Raw genomic sequence first — 17,201 nt, forward strand, 5'->3', positions numbered from 1 at the left:
GAAAGAAAGAAAGAAAGAAAGAAAGAAAGAAAGAAAGAAAGAAAGAAAGAAAGAAAGAAAGAAAGAAAGAAAGAAAGAAAGAAAGAAAGAAAGAAAGAAAGAAAGAAAGAAAAGACCAGCAAGCATTTGACTCTGAAGATGGAGGAGGAGCAAGAAACAAAGCATGACACTGTAGGACTTGCACTGCCACTGAGGTCTCTACAATTCTGATCAGAAGAGGATTGACTCTCTAACAACACAAAGCACAAAATTCCCTTTGGGGACAGCCTCAACCTTTGTTCAGAATTTTCTGCCTAGAAGATTATATTATAGATCCCTAGGGGAAGCTCAGGTTTCTGTTTTAACCCCAAGGGGGAAAAAAGCTTGGTTTCAAAACTTCCAGAAATTTTACACTTCTAGGACAATGATAGCTAGTATATCATTTTTATGGTACTTTAAGGTTTCCAAAATGCTTTGCATAGATTATCTCATTTAATTTTCTCAATCACACTTTGGGGTAGAGGGTATCATTTATTCCCATTTTACAGATTAGAAACTGAGGCTAAGAGAATTCAAGTGACATGTTTAGTGTTGCACAGTTAGTGTCTGAGGCAGGATTTGAACTCAGATCTTCTTGCCTCCAATACTTGCTTTCCATTGACTTTGCCACGTAGCTGCAAAGCATGTAATAGACACAAGACTGGAAATAAAAATACGTGTATATAAGGAGTACATATTAAAAGATATTTGGATGGATCGTTGAATAACATTGTTGATTACATCACGATTGTTGCAATGTTGGATCCCTAAATAAAGCAAATTCTAATGAAGACCATCACGAGGAACAAAACACACTGCAGAGGACTTGAAATGGAGTGGGGAACGGGCTTGGTTGGGAGGGGAGGTGAAGCGGGGTGCCCATGGGAAATGAAGGCGGAAAGTGATAGGCACTCTTCAAAACAACTGGCCCTGCTATTTAGAGATGCTGGGAAACAGAAAAGAATGATGACAAAAAAGTACATCCCCATTTCAACAATTTAGCTCATGAAGGACCTTAACACCTATGAAGACTGCCCATAAGCTGGCTGTGTCAAAAAGGCAATTTCTCACTCAGTTCACAGCCTAGGTGCACTCCAGTCTTACATTTAATCACCAGATCCTGGTGAAAAGCCAAACAGAGAGGCAGAAATGGACCTTGTGCTCAAGGAAGTATATTTCTGCTTCTTGAGAAGAAGGAACTAAAGCTTTGTCTACAGTGGTTTGCATTTTTCCTTTTTTTTTTTTTTTAAGAGGGCTTTAAAGTAAACACATTTTTATTTACTGAAAGTAGAGGAACCAGATTCAAAGGCAGCATGGTGTTTCCTCCTCCCCCTCCCTGGGTACATGGGAAGGGGGCTTCTGAAGTTTTAGGGCAGGTAAAAAGCCACTTTGCAAATTTTTGTACTGTGTGGCATACACAAGAGATACTCAACAGTATTTATTATCTCTTCTAGGGAGTGAAATCAGCAGTCCAAAGGAGTCCTTCATTCACTCCCTCCCTCATTAAGCAGGGTGGGGTAGGGTGGAGGTCAGAGAGGAAAAGGAGGGAAAGAGAAGGCGTGGCTGCTACCACCTTTGTGCATATATTCCTTTGTCTGTCTACCTCGAGCCTCTAGGCCAAAGTGTGCTCTTGGGTACTCTAGGAGGAAAGTCCAGATGTTTGGAGCACCCATTGGATGGCTGAATGTAAGGAGGGTAAGCCACCCCTGTGCCAATAAGAATAATAGGTTGCAAACCAAGATTATATTTAATTTAGCACTTTATTATATGCTATTTTATTCAATCGTTCTCTAATTGTTTCATGTGTTCGAGTCTTGTCTTTTCAACAAGATGGCGAGGTCCTTGAGAGCAAGGGTTGTACCACAAGCTCCTCTTGTAACCTCCCCCTTCTCCCCCACAGCCATCAGCCACTTTCAGCTCAATTAAATTCAACCATTTATTAATTAAATTCCTAATATGTGCAATGCAATGCGTCCTTAAACCCTGGGGATACCAAGGCAAAATAGAAGTTTTTTTAAGTTTACTTAGAAGATACAACAGTTACACAGAGAAATAAATATAAAATAATTTGACCTCAATCTGTTGTCACTATTCTCCTCTTATTTAGTCAGGCAACTTACCTTTCTCTAAATATGCTTTATTATTTCCTCTTCGACTACTATAGCTTAGCTAGCTCACAGTGCCCCACCCCCACTCCCTTTTCCATTTCTCTCTCTCTCTGCTTGTCCACGTTCTATCCATCCTTCGAAGCTTACCTCAAGCCTTCTCTATGAAATCTTCCCTATCCATTGAAGCCCACAGTGATCTTTCCCCTTTCAGAACTTTTAACATTTATTATCCCTGTCACTCCTATACTGCCTTGTGCAAAGGTCATAGGATCAGATAGCTTTAAATCTCCAAGAGCTCTTGGAAGTTTTCTTGTTGGCCCAACCAGATTGTAAGCCTCTAGAAGGTAGGCACTATGACTTGCATTTCTTTTATTTCCATACTACTTTGGATGGGATAAGTGCTAAATAAATATTCATTGATGAATCATTAATTCATTTCCAGCTGTCGGTCTCCAAATTCCCCCTTTCCTATTTGAATCTCATCTCTATTTTTCCTGGACCACAAACTCAATATGTCCACACTTAGCACGGAATCAGGAATACAGAAGGTACTTAATAATCAGTTTTGGCCTATTCATACATATGAATGATAGAAAAGAAATTTTTATAGACAAAAGTTTCCAACTCTAAGCCTGCTTTGAATTAATCCAGTGAGTAAATATATAATGCAAATAACTCCATCAGTCACCAGTATTCAATGGACTTGACCTAATAAGAATAATATCCAGCATTTAAATAATATTTATTACCCACATTTACACAACACTTCACATTTTATAAAGTGCCTGTGAGTTAGGTAAATGGGGTCAATATTATTATCCTCGTTTTATAGATAAGGAAATTTGAACTTAGGAAAGGTAATTGACTTGCCCTAAATTATTTAATGACTGGACCCCAAATTTTCTGAGTCAAGTTTACAGGTTTGTAAATCAATTGCATGCATTTTTGTGGGAACTCAGTTTTTACTTTGGATTTGTCTTTTACCCCACCAAAATACTAATAATTTAAGTTTTAAATGTCATAGGTTATACATAATTTATAGACATATTTCAAAGATATGAGTTACAGGTATGCAAATTTCAAAGGTATGTGTACCAATCTCTACCGTGCTACACCACTGTGACTCAGTTGCTTTTGTGTCTCCAAGTAATTTTTTAATATGTACAATATACTTATAAAATTTCACTATGTTAAGATTATCCTCTGTTGTTAGAATAGCATGTAGCTCTAGGACTAGGTTTATAACATATTTCTGCATATTATGTAGTACTGGGCCTAGAGGAAGGAGCAAAATAAAGGTGAACTTAAAGGCCTTTTAAAACATCTTGAATCAATAAAAAGCCATAGATGGAAGCAGGGGTGTTTTCAAATATTACACAGCACTAAAACAATTGAACCAATTTGTCCTTTGTTCTTTTTATTGCATTCGTTATTACACTAATACTGTTTTAAAAGAAAATCAAAAGGCATTAAATACACAAGCAAGCTACTCTCCAGGCCCTGACTCCAAATAAAGTAGAGCAGTATCTGCAACCATCCTTGGAACACACATGGTGAAGCAAGCTGAAAAAAGTACACGCAGGGCATGGTCTCTTCCCACTGGAATGGCTTGAGTTGAAATGCTGCTGAGGCTAACCTCCTGCCCCCCCCATCCACCCTCCCCACCTCCCCACCTTCCATCCTGCCAAATTCACGAGTTGGTGTTTTATATGGGGGTGAACCTGAACCCACTTTGGGGAAAGTTTTCAGACAAATGTGTAGCAGGAAGAAAAACGTACTGATTAGTTATCACAGAGGACTTTTTATCTTAGACTCCAGAGCTCAACCAGAAGATGCTTTGCCTAAGGGTTTCCAATGCTCTTAAAAAGAGAAACCCCTGGAGGTTGGGGGGGGGGGGAAGACAAGAAAGCTGCAAAACGGGGACTCCAGGGCCAGTCACCAGTCGTACCCCTCCCCCATCCCTTCCTCATTCACTGGGACGGAGCAGAGTTTTCCCAGAGCCCCAGTGCACAAAGAAGGCAGCTTGCAAACAGGATGTCGTATTAACCTGAAACTCTTGAGTTTCCTTAGATTTGGTTCGGTCAAATCTCATTCCCTCTCCTCCCCACCTTCACCCCAACCTTTTCTTCCAGATGAATTTTCCTCTATCCACTTGCGCACCCCCTGGGCTCTTTTTATAGGTTTTGTAATTTTATTTTATTTCATTTCTTCATCATCCCAAGAAGGGGCCCGCATTAGCCACAGGGCTTGGCCTTTTCCACCCCTCCCATTGGGCGACAGATGATTTATCCTTCTAGACAGCCCAGTGTCCCACAACCTCGGTGTGTTTTTTGGAAGCTATGCAGCAGCAGCAGCAGCAGCCCCATTACGCCTCGGAACGGGCAGCACCGCCCTTCCTTCCCCTTGGGCCCTGGGCGGTGTTGCAGCAGCAGGTTTGGGAGGCGGGGTGGGGTGAGGGGGAAGGCTGGGTGGGGGTGTGGGTGTGTGCATGGAGGAGGTAAAGGAGGGAGGGGGATCCTTCGGAGCGCCGGGCCGGACGCACGCCTAATGCCCCGCGGCCCCCGGCGGCAGCAGCAGCGGCAGCAGCAGAGGGAAGGGCAAGTTTGGCATCTGGGGCGGAACCCCGGCTCCGGATAATAATGAGTGTCTGTAAGTCTGTCCCTGGGTGACTGAGAAGGGGGAGGAGGAGAGGGCGGGGTGGCAAGGAGGAGGAGGGGGAGGAGAGGGAGGGAGGAGGAGGGAAGGGCGGGGTGGCAGGGAGGGGCGGAGGGAGTCCGTGCGTGTTTGTGTGAGTGACTCGTCCGACCCCTCTCGGCTGCCGCCGCCGCCGCTGCCTCCACCCTAGTGGGTGGGGACCCCGCCCCGCCCTGCCCGGGCTGCGGCGGCGGCTCCCTCTCTCCCCCTCCCTGACCCTCCCACCCGAGGTCCCAGCCTCTACTTACCCGGCCAGCCCTGGGAGGCTCGCAGAGCGAGCGGCGCCGGCGTCATGTGACGGCCCCGGACTCGGTGCCAGGAGCCTGGGAGACTGAGCGCGGCGGGGAGAGAACGAGCGAGCGAGCAGCTAGAGCGGTGCAGGCAGCGCGCGAGCCGAAGCCGGAGCCGGAGCCGGAGCCGGGCAGCCGCGAGCCGGAGCCGGGCAGCCGCGAGCCGGCCAGCGAGGCAGCCACCTCCATCCCGCTGGAGACGGGGCCCGCCGCTTCCTGACCCCGTTCTTTTCCCTCCTCCTCCACCTCCTCCTCCCCAGCCTTGGCGGCCGTGCATGGTCGCAGGACTTTTCCGCTGACACTGTTGCATTTGGGGGATTAAAGGAAACCCTGATCCTGGGCTTTTATTTCCTGCCTGCTGCGCTCAGCACTACGGCGCTCAAAGTAAGTTTTCCCTGACAAATATACGTGGATGCATACATACATATATAATTCTAGAGAGACAGTATGCATCTAGACCGACCCTCGGAGCTGCGCGCTCGTCGCTCTCCGTGCATACCCCCCTCCGTGGACGTGTTGGGATAGAGGGAGTGTGGGGGGGTGCAATTTTTTTTTTTAGAAAGTGCAACAGATAATTGCATTGGAGGGGGAGGATAGGGCCCTGGGTTTCGTGGTCGAAAGTGTGGGATTGGTAAGAGAGAGACTGCAAATCCGGGGGTTTACCCCGCTGCGGTGTAGCGGGTGGTGTGCGCGCTGGGGGTGGGGGCAGAGGAAAGGGGTGCTTGTCGGGGGCGGGGGTAGAAGAGGTGGTGCTGAAGTTGATGCCAGGGACCGGGCTTAAGGTGGGAAGTGGGGGGGGCGCAGATGGAAAGAGACGGGAGGAGGGAACCCAAGATGTTACACCTGTGTGGTCTTTAACTCCCTCCTCCCTTCCTCCCCCCCCATCCCGGCCCTGCCTTCCTCCTTTCTTCCTCCCTCCCCAGTAGAAATCTGTGTGCTTGGTGTGTTGCAACCTTGTTTCAAGGAAGGTAGACTGGACACACAAACGCACACACACACGAACTCCCTCCCCCACCCCTCTCCCTCCTGCTCCTCCCCTTCACCTCCCCCCATCCCCCCACCCTCCCCCCTTCTCTCTGCCTCCCCAGCCGGGTTGGCGGCCTCGGACAGTGTTGGAAGTTTTCCTCGGGGCTTTGCTGCTTCTCTGAGAGAGCCCAGAAGGAACTTGGTGGGGGACTCCTGAGCACTTTTACAGGAGACGGAACCCGGGGGGCTGGGAGAGGGGGTAAGGGGTGGGGGGAGATGTTGGAATTGGCAGGCGCTGGTCCAGCTTCTCCAAACCCAGCTCCTCCTTGGGAAGGGGGGAAGAGACTTTGATGTTGGTCTTCGGCTTGTCCTCCATGGAGCTTTCTGGGTACCCTGCGTGGAGAAGCTGCCGCAGTCCCTGCCTTTGCATCGTGTGCTTTTTGGACACTTACCTTCGTGCTCGTGGGGCAACCTAATTACTCTTCAAATTTCAGAGTGTTCTCCGGGATTAAAATAGCATCTGTGTATTGCATGTGTGTGGCCATCGATAGGAAACTATAAACTTGTATAGTGTGATATAGATGCGTATACTATAGAGATGGCGCCCCCCCCCTTCCTTGACTTATATAGGACAGGACAAATAGGATTTTTCTTTAATCCCCACTGCAATTTTAAAAAAAAATATGACTCCTTCACTTTTGTTGGGAAAATTGAGAAAGACTTTTTGAAGAAAGTAGCTCACTGTCAGGGGAACTGGAAAAGAGATCTTGGGTATTGATTGGAGCACGGGCAGGCATTACCATACCTTAGCCTCAACTGGTCCCTTTGGATGGAATTTCTAAGGTACATTATTATTTGCCGAAGGATTTTTCTTTGCACCATTCTGTACCTCTTTTTTTTCAATCTTGGTGAAAAATATAAAGAGGTACTGTGATTTCATTTAGATCTGCATTATCAAATGAATAGAACCGCTGCTCCTATCAGGTTTTTCCACAAAATAACTATGACATGTTAGTGTTTTACATATTAGTGAGTAACATCTGGGTTTGATAACCTGCCTACCCCTAAGGAAGATTTGGGGGTAAAGGAGTGTTTTTAGTCTGAAAGCAGTAACACATCCCTAAAGTACTGGGAATTCAGTAGTTTTTTGGGGGGGGTTGGGTTTTCTTGTTGTTTGGTTTGGGTTTTGTTTTTTTTTTTGGAGGGATGAATTTCTTAGGTGACTACTTGAAACATAGGTAATACTTTAGCTGTTGTAAAAATCTGAAAAGTTTTTTTTAATTCCTTTAAACTTTGTGGGTACCAAGTTTACACATCTTTCAAAGCTAGGAAGCTATTCTGCAAAATATTAGTACTTCCAATGTATTCTTCTGTAATGTGGTCCATGAAGATGTACAGTATACTGTAAGTCATTTTGTATGTTTGACTTTTGTTTGAATAAAGGAAAACAAGTCTAAAAAACCCCACCATATGAGAATAACATAACATCAAATCCAGACATTAATAGCAAAATAACAATATGGCTATCCATAGAAATGTAGCTCCTTAATTTGTAATTTGGAAAGTTTCTAAATCCAGATCAATGTTTTTGGTTACTATGGTCACAGTGATGCCATTTTTTGGTTTGTTTTTTATGTCTCCACACATGGCTTCCTAAATATCTAACTAAAGAAAGCAGAGTCCAACATTTCTAAGAGGCAACAAAGGAATAATTTAAGTAAAGAAAGGTAATGAAGGTGGAGGGTCATGTAGTTAAAAGAATGCTTTTTTTAAAAATGACCTTTTTTCCATTAATAAATTTAGTATTATCTAACAAATCACACAACATCTCTACTAATGAAATTCCAGGTATATGTGTGTGAGTTTATGTGTATATGTGACTTAATCAATACAGTGAAATTTAGGGTTAATTCTGAGTTTCCTACCTTTTTTTTTTTTTTTTTATTGCTTTGGCAATTCAGAACCAGGAATGAATGAATGAATGAATGAATGAACCTGATTCGATGGGTATTTTAGTAACTGTGATCCCATTGTGTTCATAGTAATGCTGGGAATGGATCTATAATCTGTGTTCTTCACTTATTCGTTCAGTCATCAACCTCTTCTCCCCTCCCCCCCCAAAAAATCCTGTTATAAGCCATAATAATAAAAGTAATGGGCAACCTGACTGAAAAATTGTGTACCACTTGGTACTTGCTCCTTGAGAGGAAGGAGAAAGGGACAAAAGAAATCAGGAGGGAAGGCTGGTGTTAATTATGATGGGCTCTCCTGTCTGAATGTTCACTTGGGGTGTTTACTGTATGTGGTTGCTTATATTTGTAAATAGGGTAGGTCCCATGTATAGGATGGTGTTGTTATTCACACCCATCTAACAAACACCTCCACCCCCTGTTGTTGTTTTAAAAACTCCAGCTGCTCATGAATATAGGGTCAGGGAGGGCTGGCTAAATGTTTCTCTGTGCTTTCTCTCCAGCACAGCCAGCAGAGCTGTTTCCTGTTCTTTGTTTCAAGGCTGGGGTTTGCGTCATACATTCCTAGTGGCATATGTGTGCTCTTTCCTGTTTCAGGCTGTTTTCTGGTAGATCAGTAGCCCAGACCAGGCCCCTTGTCCCTGCCCCTTAACTCCCAATCCCCACCCAGGGAGTTATCATGTCTCCACACACTCATGATTGCTTAAGATGCCTGTATTATGTCATAATGAGAAGTCAGTTAACCTTTTTACACACACCCCTTTACTTCAATGTGTTTATATGTGTGAATAAATTTTCCATTATTATTTTAATCCCAAATTATGATTTTTGATGCATATGCATTATCTGGGGAGATTTCTGAGGGTTTTGTTGTTTTATTTTCTCTTGGGGTGGTTTTTGTTTTGAGAAATGTATTCTGCTCTGAAGATGCCACTTTTGGATTGGGATTAACCATATGTAGTTTTGTGCAGATGATGGAGTGAAGACTCACCTGAAAAAGATGGTCTACTTTGTTCAGGTTTTTAACACAAGATAACTGTTCAGACATAGGTGGTTACTCTTTAATTGGAGGATTCAGGTGCTCTTGGCCATCTTGAATTCTCTGCTTACATTTTGAAGAATACTTTTTTTTTTAAATTGCATTGCATGACTGAAGAAAAACCAAGATAATTTTTTTAAGGGAACATCAAGATTTTTTATTCTGGGTCTGACTTCAGGAAAGGATTAAAAGTGAAAAATGGAAAGGAAAGCTGGAAATTGGGAAAATTATTCATGATGCTTTGGGAATTCTTGGGTCCTGTAAGAACTTCATAAGGAGAATTTTTTCTATTTGGAGCATTGACCACTTTTATATATCATTCCATGGATTGCTATAATTCTTTTTCTATGTACTATTTGCAGTTTAACATTTCAGTTTAGCTTTTTTTTTAAAATGTACATTTACAAATTATTTTCTTCTTACCTCTACAGAAACTAATTTTTAAGAAAAAGTTTTGGTTAGAAGAGAAATAACTTAATTTTTGGTAAGTTTTTATGACTTTGTTGACCTTTAGTGGGTTTTTAATTTTCTTTCAGTAGGAGAGCATTATAGAATGAGATTAGATCCTTCTGTGTAATAGTCTTCATCCATAAAGTTTTATAGAAAATAATATTCTATAATTTATATTCAGTATCAGAAAAATCTCATTAAATACCTGTGATAATCTAGGACAGCACAGTTTCCACCTCATCTTCACTTTATGACCTAAATGGTAAGAAAGATGTTGGAAACTAGTATGTCAAGTAAAAGCTAAGCTTTCCCTTAGCAGAAGATGGGATTTTGGAAAAGGTCTAAAATTGTGCTTTCTTTTGGGAAAAGGGAAAGCAAACGTTAGAGATTTAAGCCATCTTTTGAGTGGAGAGCCCTTAAAAATCGAAACTTTTGTGTTTTCATTCTAAAGCTGCTTGCTTCCAGTCCAAAATATGGTATTTGGCAGACATGCTTTCAGACAAAGTTTAACTCATCCTGAATAGGTTTCCCTAATCATTGTTTCCCTTTGGGGGATCTAATAATGATCCTTAGCTTCAGAGGGAACATGATAGATAAACCAGCAAGATAAAACTTTAGCGAACTTCTAAATGATAAACTCAAAAATAATGTGGGGAAATTTTACTGATGTCTGGTACACAGTCACTCTAATTACTAACAAACATTGGTATGCTGGACAACAACAGCCTCATCTCTTGAGAAAAATCCACATTTATTTAATCATTTTTCCATTCATCTTTGTTCTCCCCTAGTGAAATCCCCTTGGATACTTATGTCCCGCCTCCTTTCGCTCTCTAAATCCCCATCTTTCTATAAAATTAACAAGCTGAATTGTTTGTTTTTCAGCTTTCCTAGATGCTAACTTCATACCCTGTTGTCAGATCTATTCACGGGTGACCCAGTTTTGTTTGAGCAAGTAAAAAAAAAAAAGCAAATTCATCCTTAAAAACTAGGAAATGGCACTGTTTTTGCATTTTTCTTTAAAGAGGAGTTGAAATTGGTCCAAACATTCAGCTCCTTTATTTCGCAGGATTTCTTCCTGAAAACTTAAGACCTGGTTTATTTATCTATGTGTTTCCATACCAAATTAATTTTAAAGTCCATGTGCATGAGAGGATTATTAGACACTATTCAGCATACTTGTTTTTAGAAGTCTGATCTGTTCACTTTACTAGACTTTGTTTCTTCTCTCCAGTGCAGAGACAGGAAACCAGACAGCAGTCTGCCCTGATAAGGCAGGGTATTGTCTAAGGGAGGTAGCCACTGCTTTTTCCCCCCTCCATTCTCCTCCTTCCTTGGAGTCTAGTGGTTGTTAAAATAAAGGAGACAGTGCTATGCAAATCTACTGTTTCTGAATCAAAAGTCTGGATGAGCTATATATACCTCTATACAAGAATGTATTGATTTTTAACCAGTCTTATATAAACTCTGGAAAATGTGATATTTCTGGGCAGTTTAGAAGTTATCTGTATACTTAACAACTTTGTTGAAATTTTTTAGTCTTAGAATAAATTGGTACTTAAAAAACACAAAACAAAATAGGGGAGCTCCCCCCCATTGCACACTCAAGCAAAGTATTGCCTCCTTCCATTTTTTTTCTGCCCCATTTTTTACCATCATCTCTCCCACCTCCAAAAAAAAAAAAAGAAAGAAAAGATGAGAGACAGACAGTAGTAAAATGTAGTAAATTAATTGAGCATTGAACCATTTACATGCTTTAGGCTGGCCCATTCCAGCCAAATCCCTGGGTGTAGTCCAGAATTAGAGGGGAATGTGAATCAGCCTCTTCATCTGGAAGATCTAGAGGGACCTAGGTTGGTTCTGGGATACCCTTGAGATTGTTGATGATCTTTGGCAGGCCTGAGTTGTCCCCAGGGATGACTAGGGGCCAGTCTAGACCTAAATCTAAGGAATTTGGCCTGAACCAGACTGACCTCAGAATATCAGTGAGTCAAACAGTCATTTAGCTTAGTACATTCTACACACAAAAAAAAGGGCTGCCTGTAAATAAAGGGTTTTTTTTCCCTTCCTACTCCTGTTCTTTATTCTTTTTCCCAACTACTGTTCTTTGAGCTTAATCACTTAACTCTGTTCCCTTATCTGTTTCAGTATTTTGCATCCTGACACTCCCCAGTGCTTCTCTCTCCTATACCACTTTGTGAAAACATTCTTAAAAGTGAAGGCCATCTCTTATCAAATCTAGAAGATCAGTTTTTGTCTAACTTTGTTCCTGTTAATTGTTTAGGATAATTTTTAGTAATTAGTAATTTATTAAATAAAATTCTAATTTTAATCATTTAAGACTATGATAGTGCAAAAGCTCTCTTTGTCAAGTAACAGGAATATAGGCTTAATGATCTTCTTTATAACCAGACTGGGGGGGGGGAGGAGTCTATTTTGAGGTTCATTTCATTCAATAGTGATCCCTTATATACCTATTATGTGTAAGGTTGAGATATGTGAAGTTCTTCAGAGATCAAACCTGAAAAAAGCATTCACAATCTGATTTCTTGCCCTGGAACTTTGCTATGATACTGATAAAGAACAGAGTTCAGAAGAAGGCAAGTTTTTCTTGGACCCCATCCAGTGAGGTGTCATTACTGAACTGCCAAAAAAGAGCCTCTTTATAGGATGATTTCACCTAAAAGATAGGGCCACAGCATGGGCTGCAAGGTCCTCATTACATAGAAGGATCTAAAATAATTAGGCCTATTTCTAGTCCTGGCTACAATTCAGACAAGCTGTTTGATCTTGGGCAAGTCTTTCCACCTCTGTCCCTCTTATTTCCTCATTTCTAAAATGGGGATGAAAGTGCCTGACCCTTCCAACTTCATAGAATTACAGTGAGGATTTCCGTATTGACTTAGATAAAGCTGCCAATTTTTCCCTTGGATTTTTATGGACAAAAGTACAGGTGTGTCAGAGAAGCAGAATAATAGATAGCTTTAAGTTTGGATGCCTAGATTGTTTCTTTTACTTATTTATTAATCCAAGAATGATGGGACTGGGGCTATAATTAACTACTTTGAGGGAGGGGTGGCATTGAGGTACTGCCCCAGTTGAGTTTAAGCTAAAAGTCATCCGTCCATCTTCTCTCCCTTTACATGTATGTGTGACTCTATGAATATTAAATTCCTACATGTCCTCAGAGCCATAAGTGCCATGGCCTAGGAGCTGTGAATACTAGAACTGCAAGTGTCCATTTATCTACCATCTCCTGGTTACAAACATTTTTTAGAAAGGGCCATTCCACTTCTTTGGAAAAGAGCAATGTACCCATTGAGTTCTTACTGGTTAAGATGATAACGTTGCCTGAAGAACCTCAGGAAGTCACTGTTCCTGCCTTTCCTTCCTCAGTGCATTGGCTTTATTTGCCCATTTTTTTTCCTATCAATTTTCTCACATTTACTCCTTGTAGATTTTACACTCTTTTTTTTTTCCCCCCTTTTAGGCAATTGGGGTTAAGTGACTTGCCCAGGGTCACACAGCTAGTAAGTGTCAAGTGTTTGGTCTGAGGTCGAATTTGAACTCAGGTCCTCCTGACTTCAGGGCCGGTGCTCTTTCTACTGCGCTACTTAGCTGCCTCGATCTTGCACTCTTAAAGGATGGCTTTAAACTTCCTTTGAATGGTACTAGGCTGTATGTAAACTCTGTGAGGGCTATTTTAACTAAATTTCTATCTGGCTCATATTTACCTGTGTACCTGTTGCCCCACCCCCATCCTTTGAACAAATGCTCTTTGAGGACATGGACTGTTTTTGCCTTTGCGTCTCAGGGACCTAATAGTCATCTATGTAGTAGATGCATACTTAAGTATTTGTTGGGTTTTATTACCTGGACTACTCTAATAATTTCCAAGTAATGATCCACATTTTATGAATTTTGAAGTCTGAAGCATCTTTTTCACAACAACCCTGTGTGGCCAACAGATCTCTGATCTCTTTCCCTGGGTACTAGACTTGACTAGTTTCTTATGAGGGGGTTGTACTAGAAATACTTGGCACGTCAGAGCTATTATCCTAAGCCAGACTTGATTTAATAAATACTTGTTGACTGACTTATTGACTGTACAAATAGGGATAAATACTATATATAGCCTACCTACCTCACAAAAGGAAAGCATTCAAACACCATCTAAGTGTGAAAGAGGGATGGATGGTAGTGAAAATGAATCCTTTATTAAGTTTTCTTTCAGCTCTGACATCCCATTATCATGTGTGTAAATCTGGTCATGTTACTTTTATGCTTGAAAATTCATCCAGATATTTCTGTCTTTCTAGTTTTGCCTAATATCAGAAACTTGTTGTGCATTGCTATGCACACTCGAGGCACTTAATAAATGTTCCATGGGAGGAAAGGAAAGGAGATATATTGGTAAAGATTTTTAAACATGGAACTTTGATCATGTTATAAGGTATATGATTAGGGCAAGATGGCTGCAGGTGGGAGAGGTTATAATCAGGCATCTTTGGCTCCTGCACTGATCTCAGTTTGAGGCAATGTGGTCTTGGATTAGGTTTTTGGCTTTGGAAAGGAAAGACAAAGGAAGAATTGAGAAGATGTGATTAGTTCTTTTGGGGGGGTGGAAGGAAAGAGAAGGGAAGGGGAGGAATTAAGGATGATCCCCAGGGTTTCCAGCCCGGGTAATTGGGAGAATTGTGTGCTATTGATGAAAAAATAGGAAAGCTGGGGAGGGAGGTGGGCAAGAGGGGAAATAAATATAAGGGATTTATTTCTTGACATTGAATTTTATTTTTTGTTTCTATGTCAGATGTTTTTGTTTTTAGCTTTACGATGTTTCTTAGAGGGTAAGGACAATTATAAAAATAGACCCTTGCTTTTCATCCTAAGTCCATTGGATGTTTGGTAAAAAAACATTTCAGGAGCCTTCAATAAATTACCACAGTCAAAGATGATACATTTTGGTTATTTACAAGGTTGCCAGCTATCCCTGTTCAGGCCGGAATTTCCAGGAACTGGCTACTGACTGAAGCCAATTAGGCCCTCCCATCCTCCCACACCCAGCAGGGTGGGACACTGGGTGGGGTCCCCTCCAGGGTGGAGCAGGGTGGGTCTCCAGTTCAAGTGAGATGTGGTAGGCAAAGATGAAAAATTAAATACAGGGAAAGATGAGGAATGATGTGATCTGCTGAAGGGTTGCTGTGAGCCCTCTAGAATTGATTATATAATGCTTTACAGAAGAGCCTAATCAACTCTCACTTGAAGCCTTGTGAGACACAGTCTGAGGAAAGGGCTTGTGTAAAGCAGGCTACAAATTCTTAGCTTCCCAGGACCCTAAAAGGGAAAATTGTCAAACAATTTAAAGAAAACCAGTATGTAACCTTAGTAGGGAAAATGATTAGTGCTTGCTAAAGTTTAAGAAGGTGTGGATTGCTGCTAACAAGGTGGCATTGAATTTGAGTGTTGACCTTTGATAAAGGATTTCTGTGTGTGGATTTTTCTTTCCTTTTCTGAGACGTCAGTCTAGAAATAGGGAGGGATTTTGCTTGGACTTTACCTTTGCACCTGTCCTTATTTACATGCAAAATCAATTGCTTCACTTGTCTTTCCGAAGTACAGGGTGTGGGCAGAATCTTATCAAAAGCCATGTCCTGTTTGGACAAGTTGGACTGCTTTGGCCTGGATCCATTGGGTGTAGCAAAATGGGTGGGAGCCCGGAAAGTAAAATTGGGTGGCTTGTTCGAAGGGAGAGAGAGGGCAACAGAAAGGAGACAGGATGGGAGAGTTTACTTACTGGATCATTGTATTTAATCTGAAACGAAATAATTAACTATTATTTCCATTTAAGACATTTTAATGCAAAAAGAACTGCTTTAATTTATGAAGAGCAAAGACTCCCAGAATGTTCCATATGCTTTTTAGTTTCATGCAAACAGTCCAGGCTTGTGGTTTCTGAAGATAGTAAGTCACAGAAGTAAAATTAATTTCCAAGTAACCATAAGCTTTTTTTCCATTGTCATATTGGAAAGATGGGGCCTGACTTAAGATGATGTTTGGGGTAGGGGATCCAGCGCCTACTTTCGTGGGAACTAGAGTGAAGAAAACTTGGAACTTTTTACAGTCTTTGGCAGTCAAGTAAGTGGGGGGGGGGAGATATGGTGGGTGGGGGTGGGTAGGGGAGAAGGCATAAGGTGAAACTGGCCAGCTTTACCGGTGACTGTCTTGCCCAAGAATACCTTCCCCTACATGGCCAGAATTTGTTTTGATTTTGTTACTTCTAACTTGGTTTTTTATTTGCTATTTTAACATCTTCGGAAGGGTAAAGGCTCTGCTCTCCATTTACATATTAAGTCATTCAAATTGCTTTCTTCCTAATACCTAGTTAAGACCAGCTGAATTTGAGGGAGAATGGGTTTTGACTAAAAGGGAGAAATACTTCTGTAGCGTATGGTGTATGTTGGGGAAGGACAGTCTGTACCTCTGTGAGATTTTGCAATAACAAGACGACTTAAGGCCAGGGGCAGTGGGAGGGCACTCACGGCCTGGAGAGGAAGGCCAGATACTTGGAGGCAGAGAAAAGCAAAAAAACCACCCTCCTACTTCTGCACCAAATAGTCCTCTGCTCTTAGAACACAGGCTTAGGGACCATGGAAGTACACTGTGGGTTACCCAGGCTTTTTTTGAAGGAACAGTAAATAACATTTTTCTTTGGGAAAGTGCATCTTTGACTTCCGAAAAGCTGACTTTTAAAACTTTGGAGCTCAATCCTTTCATAAATTTGGGGCCACTTTGGAACTTTGGAAAGGAGTTGGAGACCAGATAATGGGAATGGTACCATTTCTAAAAGTTCACTGAATGAGTAACACAAGCATTTTACTAAATTTTTAGCAAAATACTGGCTCTCGCCTTGACAATTTTGAAAGATAAGAGTATAATGTAAAGGGAATTGAAAAGCTGCCTTTCCTCCTTTTGGGGCAAAGTACTAGAGTTCTTTAATTTTTTTTTTCCCACCCCATCCCCATGCTGCCTCGGATTCCTTGACAAGGAAACATTTGTTTCTATTTTCGTGTTACCTTGGTGTTGCCTGGCCTAAATTTTCACTTTAAACTCCTTTCTCCTTGAAAGCTTGAAGTGTAATTTATATTCAACTTTAATAATCCTGTAAATTAGGGAAGGTTTATTTTTTTTTTGTCCAAAAGGTGGGGTTTTTTCTTTTTTTTTTTTTTTTTTGTTTTGTTAAATAATTCAGACTTTGGTTTGATTGTGGATAAATTGATTAAAAAAGTTAAAATACAAGTGTAACTGATTAGGAAGCTTTCATAAAGGGGAAAACAGCATTATATACACTTGGAGGCATATTCCATATCTCTGGTGACCTCTTTAATAGAGTCTATTAACTAAAGTTAAGTGATTTAAAATTCCCCTGCATAAATCAACCTTACTTGATAGGCAACATGGTGTTTGGATGGATATAGCCTGCCATCTACTGGACATAAGAAGAAAGGCAATTGAGTGTAAGGTCTTACATAGGAAGACTTAAGTTCTGCAGCCAGATTCCATTTAATTAAACAACCCTAGAACACTACACACACCTTATTTAAAACCATGTTACATAAACAGCCCTGACTCCCCAGTGCCTAAATTACTTCTGAGATATAGACTGGAC

General features: G+C 41.5%; 2 protein-coding genes across 4 annotated transcripts in view; both read left to right on the forward strand.

The window, feature by feature from the left end:
- The first annotated feature begins 1,331 nt into the window (after positions 1-1,331).
- LOC114023805 (protein turtle homolog A-like) lies at positions 1,332-5,494 on the forward strand. Its single transcript, XM_027836615.1, has 4 exons — positions 1,332-1,394; positions 4,424-4,572; positions 4,630-4,775; positions 5,077-5,494. The coding sequence occupies exons 1-4, from the start codon at positions 1,332-1,334 to the stop codon at positions 5,328-5,330; spliced, it is 612 nt and encodes a 203-aa protein (XP_027692416.1). The 3' UTR covers positions 5,331-5,494.
- KLF3 (Kruppel like factor 3) overlaps positions 5,369-17,201 on the forward strand; it is a 40,045-nt gene continuing 28,212 nt past the window's right edge. The window contains exon 1 of one of the 3 annotated variants that reach the window (XM_027836216.1): positions 5,369-5,494. The gene's annotated coding sequence lies outside the window, so the exon portion shown is untranslated. Of the gene's footprint in view, positions 5,495-9,546; positions 9,570-15,287; positions 15,671-17,201 lie in introns of those variants that run through there. The other 2 variants (XM_027836218.1, XM_027836217.1) reach the window with 2 other exon arrangements.

This window comes from Vombatus ursinus, unplaced genomic scaffold (assembly GCF_900497805.2).
Source record: "Vombatus ursinus unplaced genomic scaffold, bare-nosed wombat genome assembly UNPS02014818.1, whole genome shotgun sequence".
Taxonomy (NCBI): domain Eukaryota; kingdom Metazoa; phylum Chordata; class Mammalia; order Diprotodontia; family Vombatidae; genus Vombatus; species Vombatus ursinus.

Excerpts from the sequence above, each read along its gene's own strand:
- LOC114023805 (XM_027836615.1), top strand. The coding sequence starts at position 1,332 with ATGGTGTTTCCTCCTCCCCCTCCCTGGGTACATGGGAAGGGGGCTTCT. Across the intron at positions 4,573-4,629 it reads CAGCAGGTTTGGGAGGCGGG|GAGGGAGGGGGATCCTTCGG; the intron begins GTGGGGTGAGGG and ends GAGGAGGTAAAG. Across the intron at positions 4,776-5,076 it reads CCGGATAATAATGAGTGTCT|CCCTGGGAGGCTCGCAGAGC; the intron begins GTAAGTCTGTCC and ends TTACCCGGCCAG.